This window comes from Myotis daubentonii, chromosome 1, assembly GCF_963259705.1.
Source record: "Myotis daubentonii chromosome 1, mMyoDau2.1, whole genome shotgun sequence".
NCBI classification, from domain to species: domain Eukaryota; kingdom Metazoa; phylum Chordata; class Mammalia; order Chiroptera; family Vespertilionidae; genus Myotis; species Myotis daubentonii.
In genome coordinates, this window is record NC_081840.1 from 230,096,676 (window position 1) to 230,120,237 (window position 23,562).

A 23,562-nucleotide genomic window follows, 5' to 3' on the forward strand; every position below is an offset into this window, starting at 1 on the left:
ATCGTTTCTCAGCACCTGGTCTAAACTATGCACAGGCCCACCTCGATGCCAATCTCCAGCTAAGGGGGCGGGCTTAGGATGCTTGGTGGGGACCAATCTCCCAAAACTGCTGTTCCAGAATCATCTGCCAGAGGCGCGCAGGTGGCACTTTGGGCTGTCAGATCTTCACTTCCTGCCACCACTTCCAGGTGAGGACAGGGGGGACTCAGTGTTCTCACAGTGAAGATGAGAACTAGTTAAGGTTCAACGAAGATGTTCCCTCCTCCGGCCTCACCTCTCCCCACTCCCCGGGGGGCTCCCCGCGGTGGCCGGCATTCCTTGGCTTGTGGCCACATCGCTCCAATCTCTGCCTCTGTGGTCACGTTGCCCCCTTGTCCCCCTCCAGAGGCTTTGAGCAAGCACGTCACACTCGCAGGCCGCAGGCCTCGTTCACTTGGCCCACGTTAGCCTTGGAGTCTGACATCTTGCTTTGGAGTAACGTGGTGGTTCTTCCTTCGAAGGACATGAGCAGAGCCCACGCCAGCCTCTAGAGATGGGCCCCACGCCTGTCATATGGAGCAAGCAGAGGGAGCGCGTGCTAGATCATGGTTCTGCCAAACTCTTTTTAAAAATACATGTTTGTATTGATTTTCAGAGAGGGAGGGCAGGGGAGAGAGAGATAGAAACATCCCCGACGAGAGAGAATCACTGACGGGCCGCCTCCTGCCTGTCTCCTGCTGAGGACCTGTGCGCTGACCGGGAATGGACCCCTGACCCCCTGGTTCGTAGGTCAGAGCTCAACGGCTGAGCCACACCCACGGGCTCTGCTGAACTCTTCATTGCCAGCCGGGCTTCCAGCGCCACCTGGTGCCTCACAGGCGAATGGAGGGCTGGCCGTTCACCGGAAGCTGGCAGTCTCCACCAAGGTCTTACCGACTATTCCAGGAAACTCGCCAATCCCGGGGCCCACCGTGTTCCCGGCGCGGCCCCACGCCCTGCAATAGTCCGGGGGTGTGATGGCACCACAGGTGACCGTGTGGGGGGACCCTGGGAGAGACAGGGGCAAAGTCCCTGCTCTCACAAGGTGGACAGTCCTCTCCAGGAGAGACAAGCACACAGAATAAACTACTCCTGTAAAAGGTGCCGCGGTGACGTGTGACAGGGAGTGTGTGCATGCAGATGGCCAGAGCAGCCCTAGCCGGGGTGGCTCAGTGGATAGAGCACCAGCCTGCGGACCACAGGGTCTGGGTTCAATCCCAGTCACGGGCACTTACCTGAGTGGCAGGCTCCTTGGGGCTCGTGCAGGAGGCAACCCATCGATGTGTTTCTCTCACGCTGATATACCTGTCTTTCCCTCCCTCTCTCTCTAAAAATCAATGGGAACATATCCTTGGCTGAGGATTAAAAAATATATATGGCCAGAGCACACCTCACTATGTAGGGACCTCCCACGTGGCCTACAGGATGAGAAAGAGGCTGATCCGTTTCAAGGAGCCAGAGAAACACACGCCCAAGAGAGGGTAGCACGTGCGAAGGTCCCGGGGCACAGAAGAGGTTGGGATGGTCAAGGAAGGGAGGGAGACATGTGTGGCTGCAGCAGCGCCCATGGGTGCCTGGGGGAGGGAGGCAGAGGAAGGGACTGGCAGGAGAAGATGGAGTACCAGGCCAGCTCGTGAAGATCCCCATAGAACACGGTTAGGCATTTATAATTCCTAAAAGCAACGGGAAGCCATTGAAGGGTTTTCAGCAGGTGATTTGACTTAACTTACATGTTTTGGACAACTAGCACTGTCATCATTGCGGTGGTGTTTCATATAGTGTGGCTGCAACACCAGGCTAGATGGTCCATCCCTCTGAGCATTAAAACACTGCACTCACCACTCGCCCTCCCAGTGCTCCCCTAGGGCCTGCTCTGAGGGGGAGCAAATGTCGCTGTCACTCCCATCAGACCCCAGGAAAGTGCCATCCCTGCCATCCTCAAGCTGGGGACGCCCCTCACACGAGGACTCCCTGCACCCACCATCTCCCTCCAGCAGCCGGTGTTTCTGCCCTGACTGTACAAAGCGTTGCTGTGGAAGAGCATGGCCAGCAGGTCAAAATATTTTTTTAAAAAGCAAGTTACATGCAAATTCAGTATATATGAACACAGTCCATTTGTGTGTGTGTGCTAATAGTTAACTAGGTGCCCAAGATTAACAGCAATTACCTCTATATCACAATTTCCCTCTTTTTTTAAAAAAAAATATTTTTATTGATTTCAGAGAGGATGGGAGAGGAAGAGAGATAGAACTATCAATGATGGGAGAGAATCATTGATCGGCTGCCTCCTGCACGCCCCCTACTGGGGATTGAGCCCACAACCAGGCATGTGCCCTTGCCGGAAGCCGGTCCATCCTTGCCACTTGACACAGTCGCTGCAGGAAAGAAACATCTGCACAGCATATGTTTCAAGGGACCTGGCGTATATGGCATACTGTTCTTGATATGTTTGCTCTCCTTAGGGCTATGTGTTTTAACCAAGGTCACCTCTCCAAGAAAGGTTGTTTCCCCAGGTAGGGATTTTTCCCTGAAGTTAGGGAGGGGATAAAACCCCTTAACTAAGTGCCAGGCGAGTAGTTAATCACTTTAACTACAAACAATCACGCTTAAGCTACATAATCTTTACTCCCTGGAATGGAGATAAGAAACGCCCTAACCTTTGCAATAGAAATTGACAGGATTAAAATCAACTGGCATAAATACAGATGTAACAAGACAATAAACACCAGAACGTGGCTAGAGATCCTGACCAGAACTTGGCTAGAGATCCTGGCTAGGCTGCTGATCAACTGAACGCTGTCTCCGTGTCATTCCTTCTTTGCCGACTCCGTCCACACCTTTGGGGACCCCTGGACCTGCTTGGGTTGGACCCCAGCATGCCCTGACCGGGAATCAAACCATGACCACCTGGTTCATAGGTCGACGCTTAACCACTGAGCCACACAGGCCGGGCTATGTCACCATCTCTCGATCTCAGCACTATGAACATTTGGGGCCAGATAACTCTCTGTGGTGGGGGCCCGTCTGTGCATTGCAGAACTTTAGCAGCACCCCAGCCCTCTAACCACTAGATGCCAGCGACACCCCTAATGGTAGCCACGGAAACATATGCAAACATCGCTGTAGGTCCCCAGGGAACAGGCTGCAGCCGCTGGAGAGCCACCGCCCTGGGTGATGTTTCCCTTTGTTTTTAGCATATCTGCCCATTTTCAGTTGTGTTTTTTACCCAAAATAAACATAACGTACTTTAATCGTGTAAAAAAATTCAGTGTTTCTTAATGTCCCACTGCCTGTGCTGTCAAAAAAACACACACTCAGATGAAAAGATGTTCATATGTATAGTAAGTAAACTAACTTTATTATGATTTTTAAATCAGTATAAAAAAACACATACCATGGCCTCCCAGCCGTCCGTATTCCTCACGAGGCTTTCAGATAGCCACAACCTTTAGACTAGGCATTCTGAGCATAAGTACACACCTTCATGAAGAATTCTACATGTAGGAGCGGCTTTACAACTATGGTTAATCTCCACAGGGTCACTCGTAAAAGCAAAAAGTGGTAGACACTAAAGCCAGCACTAGGAAACCGAGTCAGTCATGGCATATTCCCTGGCCAGACTATGTACAGCATTAACAGGACACTTACAGAGCACGGGTAACGGGAGAGCGGGCTACGGCAGGTCGGTAAGGGGGGGAAATGTGCACAAAATCGGCGCTGTCGCATCGCCACTGGAAAGTGGGGCCGTAGCAGCGATGAAAAGCATCGCAGCGCCCACAGCTAAGTCACACCGAAACGTCAGAGTGGCTGTCTGCTTCCCAGTGGCATTCTGGGTGATTCCTGTCTCTCTGGTCTTCTGGCCTGTCCAAACATTCTATAAAAAGCATGTGTGTGCTCACAGTGAGAGAGAAGGCAGTAAAATAGGTATTTTTAAAAACTTCACAATGATCACAAACGAAAATGTGCCAAGATCCAGGTAAGAAATATGTCTTTAGATGGATCGATGCACGAATTTCCATCCAAACCATAAAAATAACTTTGTTAGAAAATTGAACACGTGCAGAAAGTACAACAGAGAGCAAATGTGATCGGATCGACATTCGCCAGCTCCGGGGAGGGTGCAATCTATGGGGTGATTAGCCTACGCAGATGGTCAGCAAAAGGCTGAATGCAGTAACAGGACGAATGGCAAACACAGGGTGGTTTTTATGAAAAACAAACTGGATAAACATTTTTCCAACCGAGGATCACATTCTTCAAAAACAGAGGCCCTCGTTTAGAAGGAGATAAAATGGGCTTTGACTAGAATGAACGAACGAGGATGGATTTCAGCCGCCTCATCGATTTTGACCTGACTTGTTGACATTCACCCGGGATGATGGGCCGCCCAATCCGCGGGAAACAACCCCAGCAGACAAAAGACCGGCCTGGAACCTGTAAGGCAATATTTGCCCAGCCTGGCCACCCCAGGTGGCTCCGGGGAGCGCCCTTGTTCGCGCACCCCTCGCCCCGGCCTTTCATGCGGACGCAGACTAGATCTTACAATAGACCTCAAAGAGGGAGGCAGCTGCATGCATTCGGTAGAAAATGGAGAAGGGCATGGCCAGGTTGACCACGATGATCCAGGGCTCGAAGCCAAAGACGATTTCCTCCAAGCCGTTGTCGTACTCGGGCCGGCAGCCGAAGGCGGGCGGGATCCACAGCTGCAAGAGAAGGAGACCGTGCTGGCCACCGCCGAGGAGACCCCAGCCAATCCCGGGCCCCTGGGCAGGGAGCCTGAGGCACACCTGTCAGTGATGCGCAGCCTCTGAACCAGGGCTGTGCGGTCCCCAATGTGCCTTCCTTTCCCGGGTCTTCAGGGCTTGGCTCCTGCCTCTCTCTCTATCAGGGACACCTGGCTTCCCTCTGCTAAACCCTACCTTCCTCCAAGTCCTGAGACACCACCTCTCCCAGGAAGCCCTCCTGGATGTAACCAGTCTGGGCAGGAACTCCCTCTCTGCTCCCGGGGCCCCCAGTGTTTACCTACAGCAGAGGCTGCCTGTTGGTCTCACCCACCTGCACGTACCTACACTGGTGCTTGGAGACCCCAGCCACACAGGTCTGGGCTGTGAGTTCTGTGGTCTCCTCTCTGGCCTGTCCTTGGCTGAGAGAGGCAGCCCAGACCCTGCCCGCATCCTCCTGGTCGGGGGGAGGCGCACCTGCTTTGGAGCCTGACCTGAGTTCATTCTACTCATGCTACTTCTAGGCTACAACTTCTTGAAGCCTCAGTTTCCTCATCTGTAAGATGGGAATGCTAACACCTGTCTCGGAGGCTCCGATGAGAATACAATGGCAACTAATTTGCAAAAACTATTATTTTTGTTGCTCATGGAACCTACACACTGGTCCCCCTCTTCGGTCTCCCTGTCCTTGTTCCTCCGCACCCACCCCGCCCCCCGCCCCCCGCCCCACTTAAATGTCAGGCTCCATCCGCTTCTCGGTCACACCGCCCGCCCCCGTAGCTCTCCCTTCCATGCGGTGCAGGCAGCCTCTCGGATGACCCCTGGGACCCCCTCCTGGGAGTCACAGCCTCATGAGCCCCGCCCCCCTCATGTTGTGCTGAACCTAGGGACTCGCTTCCAACAAACAGAATAAGACAAAGTGAGGGGGTCACTTCTGGGATTAGGTTATGAGGACCCTGGGACCCGCCTCGCTCATCCCTCCTTGCAAGAGAGGAAGCGGCTGCTGCGTGGTGACTGCCCAGGAGAGGCCACGTGGCCAGGACCCGCGGGAGGTCTCGGGCCCGCCGTCAGCAAAGATCTGCGTCCTGCCAGCAGCCACACAGGTGGGTTGGAAACGGTCCCCTCCCCACCCCATAGTCAAGCCTTGTGGTGACCGCAGCCCGGCCGGCAGCTGGACTGCCCCCGTGAGGGGCCCTGAGCAGAGGCGCCCAGCGAGGGTTGGATTCCTGACCCAGAGACACCCTGGAAAACAATGTGGGTGCATTTACGTTGCCGAGTGCGGGGGTCATTTCGTGCGCAGCAGTAGGTTCTAAAGACCCCGGAGGACGCGGGGCCTGGGGAAGGAGGGGGGCAGATTACCGAGATGTTGCAGAGGAACAAGAAGGCTGCAATGTTCCTCAGGACGCTCCTCTGGGTGCTGCCCTGCAAGAGGCGGGGGCGGCAGGCCGGGCCCCGGGCCCCTGCCCAGCTCGGCTCGGCCTCCCCCGGGCCACTGACTTCTCTCAGGCACAGACTTCCGTTGGCTGCAGGTGGCATCTGGCTGCCCAGGTCCCGGGCCACAGCGTCGCTCTTGAGGCAGGAAGAAGCCAGGGGTGCGCCGCTGCCGTTGCAGACCACGGCCACGCGCAGGGCCCCGCTGTCCTCGCCGGGCGTGCCGGGCGCTCGGTGCGTGGCCTCGATGATGAACAGGTTTTGGATGTACTTCTCCACAAGGACCAGGACGGAGTAGGGCAGGTTGTACCAGGTGTAGGCGGGGCGGGCCTCGGCGCAGAGGATGGCCAGGATGGAGCCCCAGGACAGGAGCCAGGAGCCGGAGGCCGTGCCCACCAGGAGGTCCGCGTCCAGTTTGCGGGCCGGGTTTTTGGACTCGTCCAGTGGTTGCTCGTCGAGCCTGTAAAGCCGGAGGCCGGCCAGCCCCGCGGCCCCCATGAGCGTCAGCAGGGCGCTGGCGTACAGGTAGAAGAGGATGAGCGCGGACTCGCTCTTGGTTTTGGAGCGGCCGATGCGGATCAGGTACACGGCCACCACCCCGATGGTGGCGGCCAGCACCGCCAGGCCCAGGCCCGAGCCCACCGCCACCCCCTGGAACTGGAACTGCATCTTCCGGTGCTGCCGGTGCTGACGGCTGTCCACCCTGCGCCCGATGTTCTTCCACAGGACGTAGAGCATCGTGGAGGCCAGGATCTGGTACTCGATGTTGAAAGGGTAGAGGTAGTAGATGCCGTGGGAGATGGCGGAGCAGAGCGCCGGCGGGGAGCAGTTGCACGGCGGCGTGTGGTCATCCAGCACTAGGGGGAGAGGGGCCACGGGACATGGACAAGCCGAAGGCGTCACGGATGCTCGCTCGCTTGGGTTTCCCCATGGAATTGAAAGCGTGATTTCACCGCTTATTATCATGTTTCATATCACGGCTAAATTGACAACCATGAACATCCCCAAAAGAGGATTGATTACATGAATCACATTTTGTCCATCCATTGGAATGTTACGTTATCAATCTATTATAAATGTAGACATTTACTTAGCAACATACAAAAATGTTCGCAAGATATTGTTGAACCAAAAAGGAGTTTGCCGCCCGGCAGGAGTGGTTCATGGTTGAGTGTCGACCTATGAACCAGGAGGTCACAGTTTGATGCCCAGTCAGGGCACAAGCCCAGGTTGTGGGGCTCGACCCCCAGTGTGGGGCGTGCAGGAGGCAGCCGATCTATATTCTCTCTCATGACTGATGTTTCTATCTCCCTCTCCCTCTCCCTTCCTCTCTCTGAAATCAATAAAAACATAGTTTTAAAAAGAATTTCATTTTTTTTTAAAGCAGCTTGCCAAAGCATCCAGAGCATGACTCTGCTTTTGCAAATTACAGATCTACAGAGGACAGAGACAGACAGACAGACATAGAAAAATGAAAATGCTAACAATGGTCATCTCTGGGAGGAAAATGGCCGCTGGTTTTTCTTTTCTATTTTCCAGCAAAGGAAGCTTTCATGTCCCTTTTCCCAGCTTTACTGAGATACACTCAACACTGTGAGTCTATGGTGCCGAGTGCGTGACTTCCTTCTAGACGTTGCTCCCCTGTGCTTCTAAGCTCTCCACGTGAATTTGATTTGCATGTGTGATTTAAAAATTATTATTAAAAATAACTCCGTGAGGGAAAAGGCCCCTCCCATCAGCAACTATTTCCCTCTTGAGACCATCTGATGCTGACAGGTGGGGCGTAAGACAGCACCTCCAGCCCCAGCGGCAGGAGGGCCAGGCTGCACCACCTTCTGGAGGGCCCTGGCCACGTTACAAAGACACGCTCCCTAACCAGGAGGGGACATGCTGGGAGCAAATAATGAAATGCACAGCAACAGCTGATGTGTGATGGGAACAAGACCCAAATCCGGTCCCCGGCCCACTGGGCCTTCCTCTACCCCACGTTCCTCTCCACCCCAGGGTCCCGGTGTCGGAGCGACAGACCCTAAGAGCTAAAGGACTTGGCAAGAAAACGGAAAGGTGTAGTGCTGCGGGCTCTCCCACAGGAGCAAGGAGGGACGGGGAGGGCAGATATGACAAGCCAAGTAGACCTCGATGCAAACTTCAAATGAACTAAAACCAACGAACCCAAACCTATCATTAGACGGCTATGGGTTTTTAAAAGCTATACTTTCAGTAGAAAGAACTAAAGGCTTGTAAAGGCTTAATTAAACACGGGCAGGCACAACCGCCAATCTTCCACGGTCGTACACCAAGTCATGTATCTCCGTGCCGACCTGGGCCGTGCAGAGGGTGACCCAGATGACAACCCTGGGGTCTGACAAGCCCTGACTCACGGAGGAACCCTCTCATTACACTCAGCACCCCCACTCACGGAGCCAGCAGGCGGACCCCGGGGGTGGGGAACTGTCTGGCCGACGCTGCACCGGGCGGGCACTGTGGTCCTCCGGCCGGTCTGCTGTCTGCAGGTCTCCCGACGCGCCAGCACAGTGGCCACACGCACACTCACCTATGGTGATGTTGCCGAAGCCCAGGGTGATGAGCCTTTCCTTGTGCTCATTCAGCTGGTGCTTCGACTCGTTGAGGACGCTGTTGGCCCACAGAAGCAGGTTGGTGAACACCGAGTGGATCACCCCGAACCTTCAAAACACACGGACATTGCATACACACGCGTGTGCGCGCGCACACACACACACACACACACACACACAGACACGCAGGCCTCCTCCTTAGCCCAGACCCTGGTTTCATCTGGCAGCTCGGTCCCTGGGTAGGTCCTCTGACTGGCTGGGAGGGGCAGTTCCACAGGAACTACCCAAACCACCGCCTCAGCATTCCGCCTTAACCTTGAACCTGCCCGTCCTCAACTCACTGTCTCTGGGACAAAAAGAAACCGGGTCTTGGAACCAGGGATGCAAGGATGGGCATTTGTTAAAAGCAGCCAATGACCCTACGATACCCCAGGCCCTTTCCCCTCGAAGGGAAGGGGAGAGGACAATGAGGGGACGATGGCAGGGCTACATCGGACGTCGGGAGAGTTGGGAACGCTACTACTGTTGGTTGGCCAACCCAACAATCACCTTCCGTCCCCTCTGCCTCGTCACCTGCCTCTGACCACGCTGGGCCAAGCCCGAGACTTGCTGTCTGCCTCCCTTGCAGCTAGGCATAGCCATGGTGCAGTGGGATGTGAGGAACTGAAAGCGTTTGTTTTCTTAATGAGTAACATAAGCATAAGAAAGGCAGACTTACTGTCATTCTTCCCTTTTCCCCAGCCTTGTAGACATGGAGGCTGGAGTGTGGGCAGCAATATTGTGACCGTGAAGCTACCAGCATGGGATGAAACCCTAACCACTGAGGCTGGCAGAGTGGAAACATTAAAAAGCCTGTTCTGGCCCGGCCGGCGTGGCTCAGTGGATAGAGCGTCGGCCTGCGGACCGAGGGATCCCAGGTTCGATTCCGGTCAAGGGCATGTACGTGGGTTGCGGGCACATCCCCAGAAGGGGGTGTGCAGGCGGCAGCTGATTGATGTTTCTCTCTCATCGATGTTTCTAACTCTCTATCTCTCTCCCTTCCTCTCTGTAAAAAAAATCAATAAAATATTTTTTTAAAAAAAAGCCTGTTCTGGCCCAGCCGGCGTGGCTCAGTGGTTCTATTCCCAGCCACGGCACATGCCCGGGTCATGGGCTCGATCCCCAGCAGGGGGCGCGGCCGGAAATGTGGATGGAGAAGGCGAGTCTGGGGCACGTCAGGGAGGGGTGGGGACTGCAGCACACGGAGGGCAGCCCCATCTGGCGGCACAGCTCCAGCTCAACCCCAGCTCGTTGCTGCCAGACACCCAGGGCTTGCCAACCTCCCCGTTTTTCTAGGAAAGTCTAAATCTAACACCTAGAGGTGGTAAGTGACTCAGGAATGTTTAACGCTTAGTCCTTCAAGCAAAACAGGGTCAAGCTGTATGTGTATCTGTTTCAAACCACTCACTGGCCAGTTTAGAAACGAGGCTCAGAGGCAGAGAGAGGCTATGTGCAACCGCTCAACCAGCAAGGCCGGGCAGGACACGCCCCTGCCCCTCAGAGTCCCCTTGGAGGAGAGGCCCTGGTGGGAAATGCCTGGGTACCTGGCCTAGAGCAACGCTGTCCACACACAGGTAATACAAGACACACGTGTGTGGTCTTACATTTTCCAGTAGCCACATTAAAAAAAAAAAAAAAAACGCATGTGCGCACACACACACACATGCATAGCTAACAGTAAGCCCGGCCGGCATGGCTCAGTGGTTGAGCACCGACCTATGAACCAGGAGGTCAAGGTTCTATTCCCAGTCAGGGCACATGCCCGGGTTGCGGGCTCGATCCCCAGTAGGGGGCGTGCAGGAGGCAGCTGGTCAGTGATTCTCTCCTCACTGATGTTTGTATGGCTCTCCCTGTCCCTGCAGGAAGGGCCTGAAGGTCCGAGGGCCTCCTCCCCGGCCACAAGCAAAGACTCTGCTTGTTGGGGGGGGAGCGTTGGTCTCAGAGCTGTACCCCAAGCAAGAGGGCGCTGGTGGGTTGTTTGCTCTAAAGCAGTGATGGCGAACCTATGACACGCGTGTCAGAGGTGACCCACGAACTCATTTTTTTGGTTGATTTTTCTTTATTAAATGGCATTTAAATAGATAAAATAAATATCAAAAATATAAATCTTTGTTTTACGATGGCTGCAAATATCAAAAAATGTCTATATGTGACACGGCACCAGAGTTAAGTTAGGGTTTTTCAAAATGCTGACACGCCGAGCTCCAAAGGTTCGCCATCACTGGTCTAAAGGCACCCCAGGCTCACTGTGCAAAGCACTGGTCCCCGGTTTTACCTTTCCAGGGTTTTGAAAGACTGGATGACGTCCTTGGCGTGTCCCCAGAGAAAGTACACCTGGACGGGAATGAATCAGAGAAGCGCGCCTCAGCGGGAACCATCGCGATGTCCGCACACTCCAGGGGCTCTAAAGCTCAGGTGGAATGGGTGTGAATGCGGGGCACCCGTGGCCTCCCACCCTCAGCATGGCAAGTCCCTCTCCTCATCTCCTCATCGCCTCATCTCGGGGACAGGGCCCTTCCTGGGGGGACAGGGCCCGGGAGCGCGGGGGGGCAGGTGGGGGGGGGGACTAGAGGGGGGCCTCCAGGGTTGGAGGAAATGGTGTCGCGGTAATTGAGGATGTTGCATGGACGCTTGTCCTCGCTCCTGTTAACCTGCTCACATCACCCAGTGGACAGTCCCCACCCCAGCGTCCAGAAGCAAATGTCAAGCGCTTCACGTGAAAAGCAGCCTTAATCCGGGCCAGTCATTCCACGCGGCCGCACGGTCACGTCTTGGACGCCCTGGGATACAGAGGCAGCCTCGCTGACCGAGGACGTACCTGCACCAGCGTGTGCACTGCGTGCGTGACGGGGAACACGCCCTCGGTGGCTGACAAGCAGTCAGAAAACCCGACGAAGTGCCCGATCTTAAGGCATCCGAGGACCACGGTGATGACGGCAAACAAGGTGATGCTACCTGCACGGCGGGGGCAGAAACACACGCGCAAGGGTCACTACTCACTGAGAGCATTTCCAAGCAGACTCCCGCAAACCCTGGCACACGTGCTCAAATGACTCCCGACAAGGGTGCCGAGGCCACTCCATGGAGAAAGACGATGGTGAGGAAGAACAGAGCCGGGCCCTTCCTTTTCACAGTTTATGTCCGAAAATTAACTCAGAATGAATCAAAGATTTAAATGAGGAACCGAAGGCTGGAAAACTCTGAGAGGAAAGCACAGGGGGAAAGCCGTGCGATGCTGGACCAGGCGGTGGTTTATTGCCTATGACACCAGACGCACCGGCAGCGAAAGGAAAGGTAGGTAAATTGGGCCACATCAAAAGGAAAAGAAAAAAACTGTACAACAAAGGACACCATAAAATACTTATAAATCGTATCTGATACAGCATTGCATCCAGAATCTACAAAGAACGCCGATTTAACGGCGACAGGGAAATGCAGCCTAATGCAAAAGGGGCAAAGGACTGAACAGGCTCTTCTCCAAAGGAAGCAACCGGCGAATTACCACATGAAAACATGCCAGCAGGGAAATGCAAATGAAAACCAGGTCCCCTCCAGGGTGGCTTCTGAGGGGGGGGGGGGGGAGACAGAGGAGAGAGAGAGAGAGGGAGAGAGAGAGAGAGAGAGAATGAATAACAATGCTGGCAAGGCTGTGGGTAAATTGGATCCCTGTGCACGCTGATGTGACTCGAGTGGTGCAGGTGCTATAGAAAACAGTATGGCAGGTTGTCAAAAAAGGCATTGTATTTCCCAGCCATTCCACGTCTGGGCACATACCCCCACACACGGAAAGCGAGGATGGGAAGAGAAGTTTATAGCCACGTTCCGGAACTTTCCTCACAGCAGCCAAAGGGCGGAGGAAGCACGCCAAGCGCCACCCGCAGCGGACCGGATGACCACACGGGCTCTGTCCGCACGGCAGGTCCATCGGACACATGCAACCACGTGCACGCACCTTGAGGACATCATGCCAGGTGAAATAAGCCAGACACTGTGTGACTCCACGGACACGCGGTTCCTGAGAGCAGTTACATTCACAGAGGGGCGGGGCGAGGAGGGAGGAGGGCGCTGCGTTTAGTGGGTGCAGTTTTGCAAGATGAAAGCTCTGGAGATTAATTGCACAATTTGACTGTACTGAATACTCCCAACCGTACACTTAACATGATTAAGTTGGCGCACTTGGTCATGTGTATTTTACCACAATTAAAAATAATATGCATATCTAGTAAGTTCTACTATTGGCCTGACAAGCTGAAACTGGAAGACAGGTGTGTGTCCTGTGTATCAGTGTACCCACCCCTGCACATCCGAGCTCTGACAAAGGGTAAGATACCCAACAGGCTGGAGGAGTCAACGGCAAGCCCCAGAAGCTTCTCTCCCAAAATGATCCATCTAAGGGCGTCACTGTTCTGGTCAAAACTCCCAGTTCTCTGACCTAAAATCCTGCTCCCTAAAGAATAAAGGCCCCACTGGCCTGGCGCAGTGGTTGAACGTCAACCTATGAACCAGGAGATCACGGTTTAATTCCTGGTCAGGGCATAGGCCCGGATTTCGGGCTCAATCCTCAGTGTGGGGCATGCAGGAGGCAGCCAATCAATGATTCTCTCTCATCATTGGTGTTTCTCTCTTCCTCCCTGAAATCAATGAAGAAGGAGGAGGAGGAGGACGGGAGGAGGAGGAGGAGAGGAAGAAGAAGGAGAAAGGCGAAGGTACAGAGGCCTATGGGAACTCACAGCACTATCTTCGCAGCCCATCTACAAACCTAAAACTTTTTTAAAATAGAAAGTGTTTGCCGAAACCGGTTTGGCTCAGTGGATAGAGCGTCAGCCTGCGGACTGAAGGGTCCCAGGTTCGATTCCGGTCAAGGGCATGTACCTGGGTTGCGGGCATATCCCCAGTGGGAGATGTGCAGGAGGCAGCTGATCGATGTTTCTCTCTCATCGATGTTTCTAACTCTCTATCTCTCTCCCTTCCTCTCTGTAAAAAATCAATAAAATATATTAAAAAAAAAAAAAAGAAAGTGTGTGTTTTCAGTGATAGGTTAGGGCTCCATCTCCATAGCGGTGACACGGAGAGGTCTGTGCTGCATGATGTGAGGAAGGGACGGGAATGTTCTCCGAGGTCTATCCAGCGTGGTTTGGGCCAGAAATAAAAAAAAGAACATGCATATAAGAAAGAGACTGGCCCTGACTGGTTTTGCTCAGTGGATAGAGCATCGGCCTATGGACTGAAGGGTCCCGGGTTCGATTCCAGTCAAGGGCATGTACCTTGGTTGCTGGCACATCCCCAGTAGTGGGTGTGCAGGAGGCAGCTGATCCATGTTTCTCTCTCACCAATGTTTCTAAATATCCCTCTCCCATCCTCTCTGTAAAAAATCAATAAAAATATATTTTAAAAAGAAAGAAAGAAAGAGACTGGAAAGGAATGTGCAGAAGACATGAACTTGGAACTTGCAACAAATGAAGCAATTAACGAGAAAAACGTAATGACCGTGGGGACTGACCAACATCAGAGTTTCCAATCCGTCCTCGGGGCAGCGCTGAGCACCGTTCACACGTTCTCTCCCACGGACGGAGGAAACCGGATCGTGTGTGACATGCTTCACGGCGTGAGAGAGCGAAGGGCAGGGGCCCTCACAGTGAGCTATAACATTACACGCCCCCTAGGAGCGCCCCCGCCTCGCTGCCGTGAGCAGTAATGCAATCGCCTGGCTCCTTGCCTTTGCTCAAAGCCATATAGAAACATCTCTAAGTCCCATTTTCTTAAGTCCTGGAAAAACACCGGTGAAACCAGAGCCTTTGTAAGAGGAGATTCAATCGCAGTGCTTTGAACTGACCGGACAAACGCATAGTTCGTGTTGATTACAAAGAGACAGAGCAAGAGCAGGCGAGGCAGGTGGTTGGGGTGGCAGGTCACAGGCAGCGGCTATGGGGACCTGGCACCAGTCCAGGGAGCTAGACAAGTCCCTTCCCTGCTCCCAGCCTCGGTTTTCCCGTCTACAATGAGAATAGTCCACAGCAGCGGCTCTCAAACTGGATCCTGCATCAGAATCACCGAAGCGGGGGGGGGGGGGGGGGGGGGCGGGTTGTTAAAACACCCCTAGCTGGGCTCCACCCCCAGAGTTTTTGATTCGCTGGGTTTGGGTGGAGCCCCCAAATTTGCATCTCTAAGAAGCTGCCAAGTGGGGCTGATACTGCTGGTCTGGAACCCCACCTTGAGAACCACTGGTCTAGAACATCTCCGTCACTGGCATCTCAAGGGCTGTGATGAATCCATCAGGGACCTTCTCACACTCTCAAAGTCTTTTCTGCCTCCATCCCTTCACCACCCATGGATTCACTCACCCATGTATTTATACAACAAATACTGTGCATGAGGCATTTGCCAGGGGCTCAAAGGTACACCAACAAGATTGCTGGGGAGACAAACATGCACAGGTGGAACGTTGCACAAATTGGGGTGTGCACAGAGCAGACAGATGAGCTGGCAGCAGGCGTCTGGTCTACCGCCTGGGAAACCAGAGGCCGAGGAGGGCCGAGGCCAGGGAAGGACTGCAGCTCAAGGACCCTCCTCTTCCCACCAAGGCATCCTCGCTTGTCAGGGCAAAAGACAGGAAGACATTTGAAGACATGCAAAACATAATTTGCTCAGCAACTATTTGTCAAGAAACAACTATGGTCCAAGCACTGTCATGGGCACTGGGGATATAAGAAGGGCAATGAAAGAAAATATCCAGCCCTGGCCAGTGTGGCTCAATGACCAGAGCATCTTCCCATGCACTGAAGGGTCATGGGTTCGATTCCTGGTCAAGGGCACATACCTGGGTTGCAGGTTCAATCCCCAGCCCCTATAGGGCCATGTGTGGGAGGCAACCAATGGATGTGCCATTCTCACATCAATGTTTCTCTCCCCCCCCCCGCCTCCATCCCTTCCACTCTCTCTAAAAATCAATGCAAAAAATATTCTCAAGTGAGGATTCACAAAACAAAAAAAACGTAGCTGCCCTCGGTGAGTTTAACATTCTGGTGGGGAAGACAGAAAACAAACAAATAAATGGATAGAGAAGAAGTGCCAGGGCGTTCTAAGTACACGCAGAAGAGCAGAGCCTGGAAGAGAACTGAGGGCGATGACGGTGGTCAGAAAACACACTAGGGTCGGAGAAAATGTCATCCTGTAACTCGCCTGACAAAGGGCTTTAACCAAACAACCAGGCCTCACAGTTAGGGAAGGTGAAGAGGAGAGGGGGCAATAGTGAGCAATAAACTTGGCAAATTGGAGAGGCAGATGGGATGTATAATGGAGGGAAGGAGAGAAGGGAAGAAAGGAGGGAGGGAGCAAAGGAAGAAGGGAGGAAAATGGATGATGGATGATAGATGGATGGATGGATGGATGGATGGATGGATGGATGGATGGATGGAGATAGATCAATAGATTCATAAAAAAGAAAATAAGACACAAGGCATTAAATCCAAAGGGATGAAGAGAAACTGTCTGGAAATGTGTGATTTACAGGCTCGGTAGAGACTTGTGACAGAATAAAATTGGAGTGGGACTGGGTGGGACGCAGAGATGTAAAGCTTTTCAACGATCTCACGGTAAGGAAATGGGGGCTGGGGGGCAAGAGGAGCAAACAGAGGGGAGTAAGTGATTTCTAAAGGTCTATCTCATTGGCCTAGAGCAGCGGTGGCGAACCTTTTGAGCTCGGCGTGTCAGCATTTTGAAAAACCCTAACTTAACTCTGGTGCCGTGTCACATATAGAAATTTTTTGATACTTGCAACCGTAGTAAAACAAAGACTTCTATTTCTGATATTTATTTTATATATTTAAATGCCATTTAACAAAGAAAAATCAACCAAAAAGATGGGTTCGCGGGTCACCTCTGACACGCGTGCCATAGGTTCACCATCACTGGCCTAGAGCTTTCCACACCCTGCCTGGGGGCTATGTTCTTAGCCATCCTGTCGGCTGCCTGCATGGTCTGGGTAATCGTGGTGCAGGGCCGGCCATGCCTGATCGCCCACCCCCCACAGCCCAGCCAGTGCCTGGCACCCAGTGGGGACTCAGTCCAGCGGGTGAACCAAAGCAGTCCACCGGCTCTGCTCAGCCACCAGGAGGTCGCCCCCATGCTGTGGGCTTGGCTGCCGTGTCCGCTGCTCTCTGCAAGGTCTTCAAATCCTTCCGCTCGATGGAGAAGACAGAAGCGAGATGAAAGTAGGGCTATGCCTTCCCTGTCAGCCTTAATGTCACACCCTCTGCCCCAGGCAAGGAGCGGGTTCCTGTCTCTTTCTCACCCTATCCCAATGTTGCCAGCAAGGGGGGCTCAACCCTCCTTCTTGGCCCTCCCGGCTTCCTGGTGAATGTAGGGAACAGCGCCCACCTCAGGAATTACTGAGACATTGAAAACATTACAAGGGTGAGTAGGGGTGTAGGGGGATGATGACTAAAGGGTAAGGGGGTCCTTTCTGAAAGGACAGAAACGTCCCCTACCCTGACCCTACCTGTGAACGCGCTAAAAGCCACTGGGTTATACGCTCTAAATGGGCGACTGGTGGAGTTTGGTGGCTGTATCTCCATAAGCTACTACGTAAAGAGAATGAGAACTGCCAGGACACACAGATGCTGCACCCTGGACGGAACAAGGAAGCAGGGTGCGTCTGGGCGGGGCTGTGTCTGCGGAGAAGAGGCGGTCACAGTAAGATGAGCATGTGCCTCGAGGCGGGAAAGCACAGGGCAGCCCAGGCGGTGGTCATGAACTTGCATCTGCCTGGATCTCAGGAGGGTAGCTCCTCGTCCGCCCCGGCTGCACTGCAGACTGCAGGCTCCCTGAGCACCGGGACCCGTGCCTCTGTGTCCTGTAGCCCTTGACCTTGTCCCTCCACCCCGTCTCTGCCACCACACCCCACAGCGCCCGCCCCTCCTCATACATGTACTTTCTCACACGTGCGACAGCCCGCTTCCCAAACCCTCCACCGTGCTGCGGGCCTTTGCTGCCACAGCTCCTACAGCCGCCGCCACCCACCCACCACCGCCCCCCCAGCCCCAGGCTGATCGTCCGTCAGCAGCGCACTCTGACCTTCACTTCTAGTCCCTCGAGGGGCCATGAGCAGAGAGCTCCGCGCAGCCCCCTCCCAGGGACAGCGCGCTGCACAGAGACGCAACGCGGTGCGCGTGGGTGCGGGTCATTTGAGGAAAAAGCACTCGGTAAAAAGCTGACCTCATACAAGAAGTCCGTCTGAGGGTGACCATCACACACAGACACAAAAAGAACTGCTGTGTCTAACGTCCCGCATTCCAAACGCACTCCATGCGCACGGCTGTTCTCGTTGTCCGTCCCTCCATTCTGTGTTAGTGACACTTCTCTGGGCTTGAGACAGGACAGAAACGAGTAAAAAATAACAATAAACTAGCTCGGTCGACGTGGCTCAGTAGTTCAGCATTGACCCGTGAACCAGAAGGTCACGGTTTGATTCCCAGCCAGGGCACACGCTCGATCAATGCTTCTCTCTCTTCACTGATGTTTCTCTCTCTCCCTCTCCCTTCCTCTCTCTGACATCAATAAAAATGTATTTTTTTAAAACAACGACCTGTCCCACTTTTAAGAGACTAGAAGCAGAGCAGGAAGCGGGCTGGTCGCTAATGTGATGACACAGCTGTTTCCCGGGTTTCGGGTCAGTGCACACACCGGGTGCAGGAGACGGCCCGGCTGCTGGCGTTTCTTCCCCACCAGTCTCTGCATTAATAACCCATCGTTTCTACCACATTTTTAAGACCAGGTCAGTATTTCTCATCCCAAAGCAAAGAGTGAAGGCAGGGCAAATACAAAACGGAGTCATTTTCATTGAGCTGCTAAGTTATCGACCAGCGAACGCTGAGGTATGAGGAAACAGCCCTTTCACTTGCCGGAACCAGCCTGAGAACTTAAACTTTTGAACTTCCCAGCGTTGCACTCATGCCTAGATACGCACCAGTCCGCTGCGAGTCCACGTGAGGATATACATTGGACCTTCAGGTGCCCCCATAAAGGACTCAGGATGTGAGCAGACCTCCTGCCACCCATCCTCCAAAACACAGGGCACCCATCAGCCAGCCCCTGACATCTGACTGACAGCTGTGCTGGACCAAGTCAAGAGCTAACAAGGCAGGCCCGGCCGGCAGGGCTCAGTGGTTGAGCGTCAACCTGCGAACCAGGAGGTCGGTGTTCAATTCCCGGTCAGGGCACAGGCCCGGGTTGCAGACTCGATCCCCAGTAGGGGGCGTGCAGGAGGCAGCCGATCTATGATTCTCTCTCCCATTGGTTTCTATCTCTCTCTCCCTCTCCCTTCCTCTCTCTCTTGAATCAATAAAAAGGAAAAAAAGCATATTTTTTAAAAAAGAATCAATGACAGATTTTTTTAAAAAAGAGCGAACAAGGCAGGGCGGGCTGTCCTCCAGGATATAACTTTTACTTTAAGAACTGGGAGCTTTTCATCCTTTATTGGGACACCTCTGGGGGTTCGCCTGCCTGTGTTCTACGTTTGCAAACGCTCAGACCCTTGAATAAAACTTCCGCACTCGGCCAACAGAAGTCCTCAGCGCCTCGCACCCAGCAGATGGAGCAGAATATTTCCTGCTCAAGGAAAAGCCTTACAGCCGAGGCCCCAACCCTTTCTCTGGACAACCTCAGCGCCGGCATTCCACGGGCGGGCTTGCTCGGAGCCGCAGACAGCTGAGCCGGCCAGGGAAGCCAGGGCAGAGCTAGGCTGAACCCGTCTTTCCAGCCCGGATTCCAGGGAAACCTCAGACGCAGGGCTCAGGGCACTTCCCTTGGCACCAGGACCTCCGACATTCTTCTGGGATAATTGGCCTCTCGCTTCTTTGAGGAGCCACGGCTCAGGGAGAGGGATGGACATGCTTTGCAAACTGTGTTCACTCCACTCGACATCTCCCAGCCCCGCCCTGAGAGGCGGTCGGGATTCTTATTTCACTGATGGGGAAACTGGACTCAGAAAGGTGATGGCGCCTAGCCAGGTTGGCTCAGTGGATAGAGCGTCAGCCTGCAGACTGAAGGGTCCCAGGTTCGATTCCGGTCAAGGGCACATGCCTGGGTTGCAGGCTCGATCCCTAGTAGGGGGCGTGCAGGAGGCAATCAATCAATGATTCTCTCTCATCATTGAGGTTTCTATCTTTGTCTCCCTCTCCCTTCCTCTCTGAAATCAATAAAAATATATTTTTAAAAAAGAAGAAGAAAAAAGGAAAGGTGATGGTGATAGAGCCAGACAGCGAGCCACGCCTTCTGCGGCCAGCGCCAGCGCCATTGTCCACATGCCTCGTCTGAACGGTTATGTTATTATGGGGCAACTTGCTGAGTGTCTAACAGCCACCATTTAGTGAGACCTACTGTGTGCTCTCTCTATTGCCTCATTTGTTCTATCACTGCTCCGTGTCCAACAGACATCTCCCATTGTACCATGGCCACCAGAGAAGCCCGGCTCCACATTCTCACTTCCGCTCCTCCCCCGTCTTCCCAATCTTCCGAAATGCAGCACCATCCACCCACTTCCTCAGGCCCCAAAGCTTGGAGCCTTCCAGGAAGGAGGGAAAAAGTGAGAAAAAAGAGGGAGAGAGGAAGGAAGGGAGGAGGGAGGTGGGGTTGGGGAGGGGCGACAGAGAAAGGAAGGAATGCAGGAAGTGGGAGGAGGGAGGGCAAGAGAAAGGGAAGAACAGAAGGAGGGGGGAGGGAGGAAGCGAGGGAGGGACAAAGAAAGGGTCCTTCCACTACAGGAAGCACAGGTTGAAAGCCTGTGTTTCTAATGTTTGTCAGCCTGTGTAAGTCAATATCCTCAAAACAACATTTCACTTCTATTTGTCTGTTCGATACAGCACCGGATCACTGCCATTCACAGTCACAGAACCATGACCCTCCCTAAAACAGCCATTTTCAGAACAGGAAGTTGGGCCACCCTGGAGTTGGGTCAGTTTTTCTCAAGACAAGATGAACTAGACACAGTCCCTGAGCCTGAGAAATCTAAAATCTCACCCAGATGACAAGGCTCAGACCCGAGGCATCATAGTACAAGGCAGAAACTGGCAAGGACCCATGGCTCCCCGCGGAGAGCGTGGTGCCCTGTGGGAGTGAGCAGGCGGGTGGGGGGCGTTGGGGCAGACATTCGAAGGGAAGGAGCGGGGAAGGAAAACGAACGAGTGCTGGGCACCCACCTGTCGCCGGCAGTCATTGGTTCCACTAAGTGTGATTACCGGGCTACCCGGGCTGAAACTAACGGGTGGGCAGATGAGGGGGCCACGCAAGGAGAGTGGAAGGCGCGCTCCACATGAGATCTGAACATGAGCATTTGAGCCGGTGTGCGGGGTGTGGACCTGGCCTCTCCGGTGATGGCTTCTCAGGCAGGGGCCTTCTCCACAGACACCCACTGCCTCCCCTTGGACCCGCATCATGTCTATCTCCCTGTCACGGGCGAGAGCTCCGGGAGCCATGGGGAGGGTTCCCATCTTGAGGAAGTTTCCATCAGGTGAGTCCCCAGCAGGTGCTTCTACCCCCACCGCCCGAGCTTTACCTGCTCGTCCATACGTCACCCACCCGCCTGCGTTTTCTCAGCACCTACTCTGTGCCAGGCCCTGAATGGCTCCAGGACTAAAAGACGAACATCACAGCTCTCCCCTCTGGAAGAGGGGACAAGAGTGTCAACAGGTAGAACAGTGTCCACCCAGGGCACAGCCAGGTCAGAACCTCAAAGGTGGTGGTAGGTTGGGAACACATCACTGGGGAGGAAGGGGAGGGGGTGGGGGGAAGGGCATTCCAGGAGGAGGGAACAGAATATGCGCAGTCATGGAAACATGCAATATTGTGACAGGACCTGAAACCTCTGAGACGGGAGCACTGGGTTAAAACTAAGGAACTCATCTGGGGCCCTAGCAGGTTTGGTCCAGTGGATAGAGCCTTGGTCTGCGACTGGGAAGGGTCCCGGGTTCAATCCCGGTCAAGGGACGTACCTCAGTTGCAGTTCTCTGGCCCTGGGCGGGGTGCGTGCAGGAGGCAACCAATTGATATGTCTCTCTCTCACATCAATGTTCCCCTCTGTCTCTCCCTCCTTTCCACTCTCTCTAAAAAGATCAATGGAAAATATCCTGGGATGAGGATTAACCAAAATAATAATAATACCACTATTATTATTATTATTATTATTATTATTATTGAATGCCAGAACCGGGAGTGTGGTGTTCATCCTGGGGTCAGTGGAAGCTCTAACAATGGGATGCAAGGCAAGAGCCTGCAGGTGGAGAGAGGAGGCTTCCCCAAGAAAGGGGGCGCCCGGAGGGCAGGGAGGGCAGGCTGGGAGAGCCAGGAAGATGCACAGAAGACAGAAAAGAGAAAAAGGCAGCGGGGAGGGGGAAGGGCACGGAGTGAGCAGGCCTCCCTCCCGGACTCACCGCGGAGCCAGCGCGCGCCGGCGTGCGTGTCCTTGAGGCGGACGAGGCCGCGGTGCGCGGCGCGGCGGCCCACGTACCACAGCATCCACAGCAGCTGCAGCAGCATGAGCGCCGTCAGCACGCACAGCAGGTGGCTCTTGCCCACGCCCGCGGCGTGCACGGCCCAGGCCAGCAGCAGCAGCAGCCCCGCCACGAACACGATCAGCCCGTACTGGCTGCTGCGCGCCTCGGCCAGCTTCTGTGGGACGCAGCTGCGGGTGGCGCCCCGTCGCGGGGCCAGGGACCCCGGGGACCCCCGAGACCCAGGGGCCAGAATCTGAGATGGCGGGCAGAGCGCGGGCTCCGACGACCTTCTGTCCGGGGCGCTCCGTGCCGCCCGGGGAGAGGGAGGCGCTCCCTGGCCCTCGGGCATCCTTGAGTGGCTGCGGCCGGGTCCCCACCTGCGGCCCCTGACCTAGCGCTTGCCCCACGCCCTCTTCCAACCACCACCCTCCCGGTCACCCTCCTAGGCCAGCTTTCCCCTCTCCTGCCCCAGTCAAGGTGCCACCGCCCCGCCCGGCTGACCCCGGCCACCTCGCGCTCCCGGTGCACACCGCCCACTTCCCCTCGCCCTGCAATGCCGTGGCAGCCCTCCCTCCCTCCCTCGGCGACCCACGCAGGCCGCTCCCGCCCCTGATGCCTCGGACCTCAGTCAGCCCTGCCCGACGCCCGCCCGCATGTCCTCCAGCTCCGTCCCAGGGCGCTCCTGCGGTGGGCGGGGGGCGAGGGGGTCGCCCTGAGCAGCCGGGGAGTGGGCACGGGGGCGTGGCTGCGGCCCCGCCGAGCTCCCGGGATCTGCGGGTGCGTGTGCCACCCCGCGCTGTCCCTGCGGTCCGGGTGAGCTTGGAAGTCAGTGTCCTTGGGCGCGATCCGCCTGTCAGTCGGCTGTCCTGTCCCTGCTGATTTCTGCGGTGTTGGCTCTGTTCGGGTCTCTCTGTCAGGCCGGCGGCTTCCCAGGCTGATCGCTCATCCCTACGTCTATGAATAGGGGGAGGGCGTGTCTTCTCCTGTCTCTGTTTGTCCCTCTGGTGTCCCTGTGTGTCTGCAAGGAGACGCCCAGATGCGGATAGGCAGGAGCCACTTCCCAAGCGAAGATCCTCTCTCTTCCTCCCACAAGGGATGGGGAGCTACTCCTGGACGAGAGGAGCTGAGGGTGGGGTGGCCCGAGCCCGTGATACCTTGGCCCGAGCCCCTCCCTCAGACCCTCAGCCTGCTCCAAGCTGGCGCAGTCCACCTGAGATGCCACTAAGAGGTCCTGGGACAGGCCTCCCCGGCCAGCCACCTGCGCAGTGAGGCAGGGCCCGCCCCTGGATG

At 54.9% G+C, this 23,562-nt stretch overlaps 1 protein-coding gene across 1 annotated transcript; it reads right to left on the reverse strand.

Annotated features, from left to right (window-relative positions):
- Nucleotides 1-3,435: 3,435 nt before the first annotated feature.
- OTOP1 (otopetrin 1) lies at nt 3,436-22,621 on the reverse strand. The gene is made up of 6 exons (XM_059682911.1): nt 22,210-22,621; nt 11,604-11,740; nt 11,061-11,119; nt 8,725-8,855; nt 6,099-7,027; nt 3,436-4,721 (listed from the first exon to the last, which is right to left on the reverse strand). Exons 1-6 carry the CDS (start codon nt 22,619-22,621, stop codon nt 4,551-4,553), a joined length of 1,839 nt encoding a protein of 612 aa, XP_059538894.1. The 3' UTR covers nt 3,436-4,550.
- Between the last annotated feature and the right edge of the window lie 941 nt (nt 22,622-23,562).

Coding starts and splice junctions, on each gene's coding strand:
- OTOP1 (XM_059682911.1), bottom strand. CDS start 22,621: ATGCCCGAGGGCCAGGGAGCGCCTCCCTCTCCCCGGGCGGCACGGAGC. Junction 11,741..22,209: donor CGGCGCGCGCTGGCTCCGCG/GTGAGTCCGGGA, acceptor CCCGCCGTGCAG/GTAGCATCACCTTGTTTGCC. Junction 8,856..11,060: donor TCTTTCAAAACCCTGGAAAG/GTAAAACCGGGG, acceptor TGTGTTTTGAAG/GTTCGGGGTGATCCACTCGG.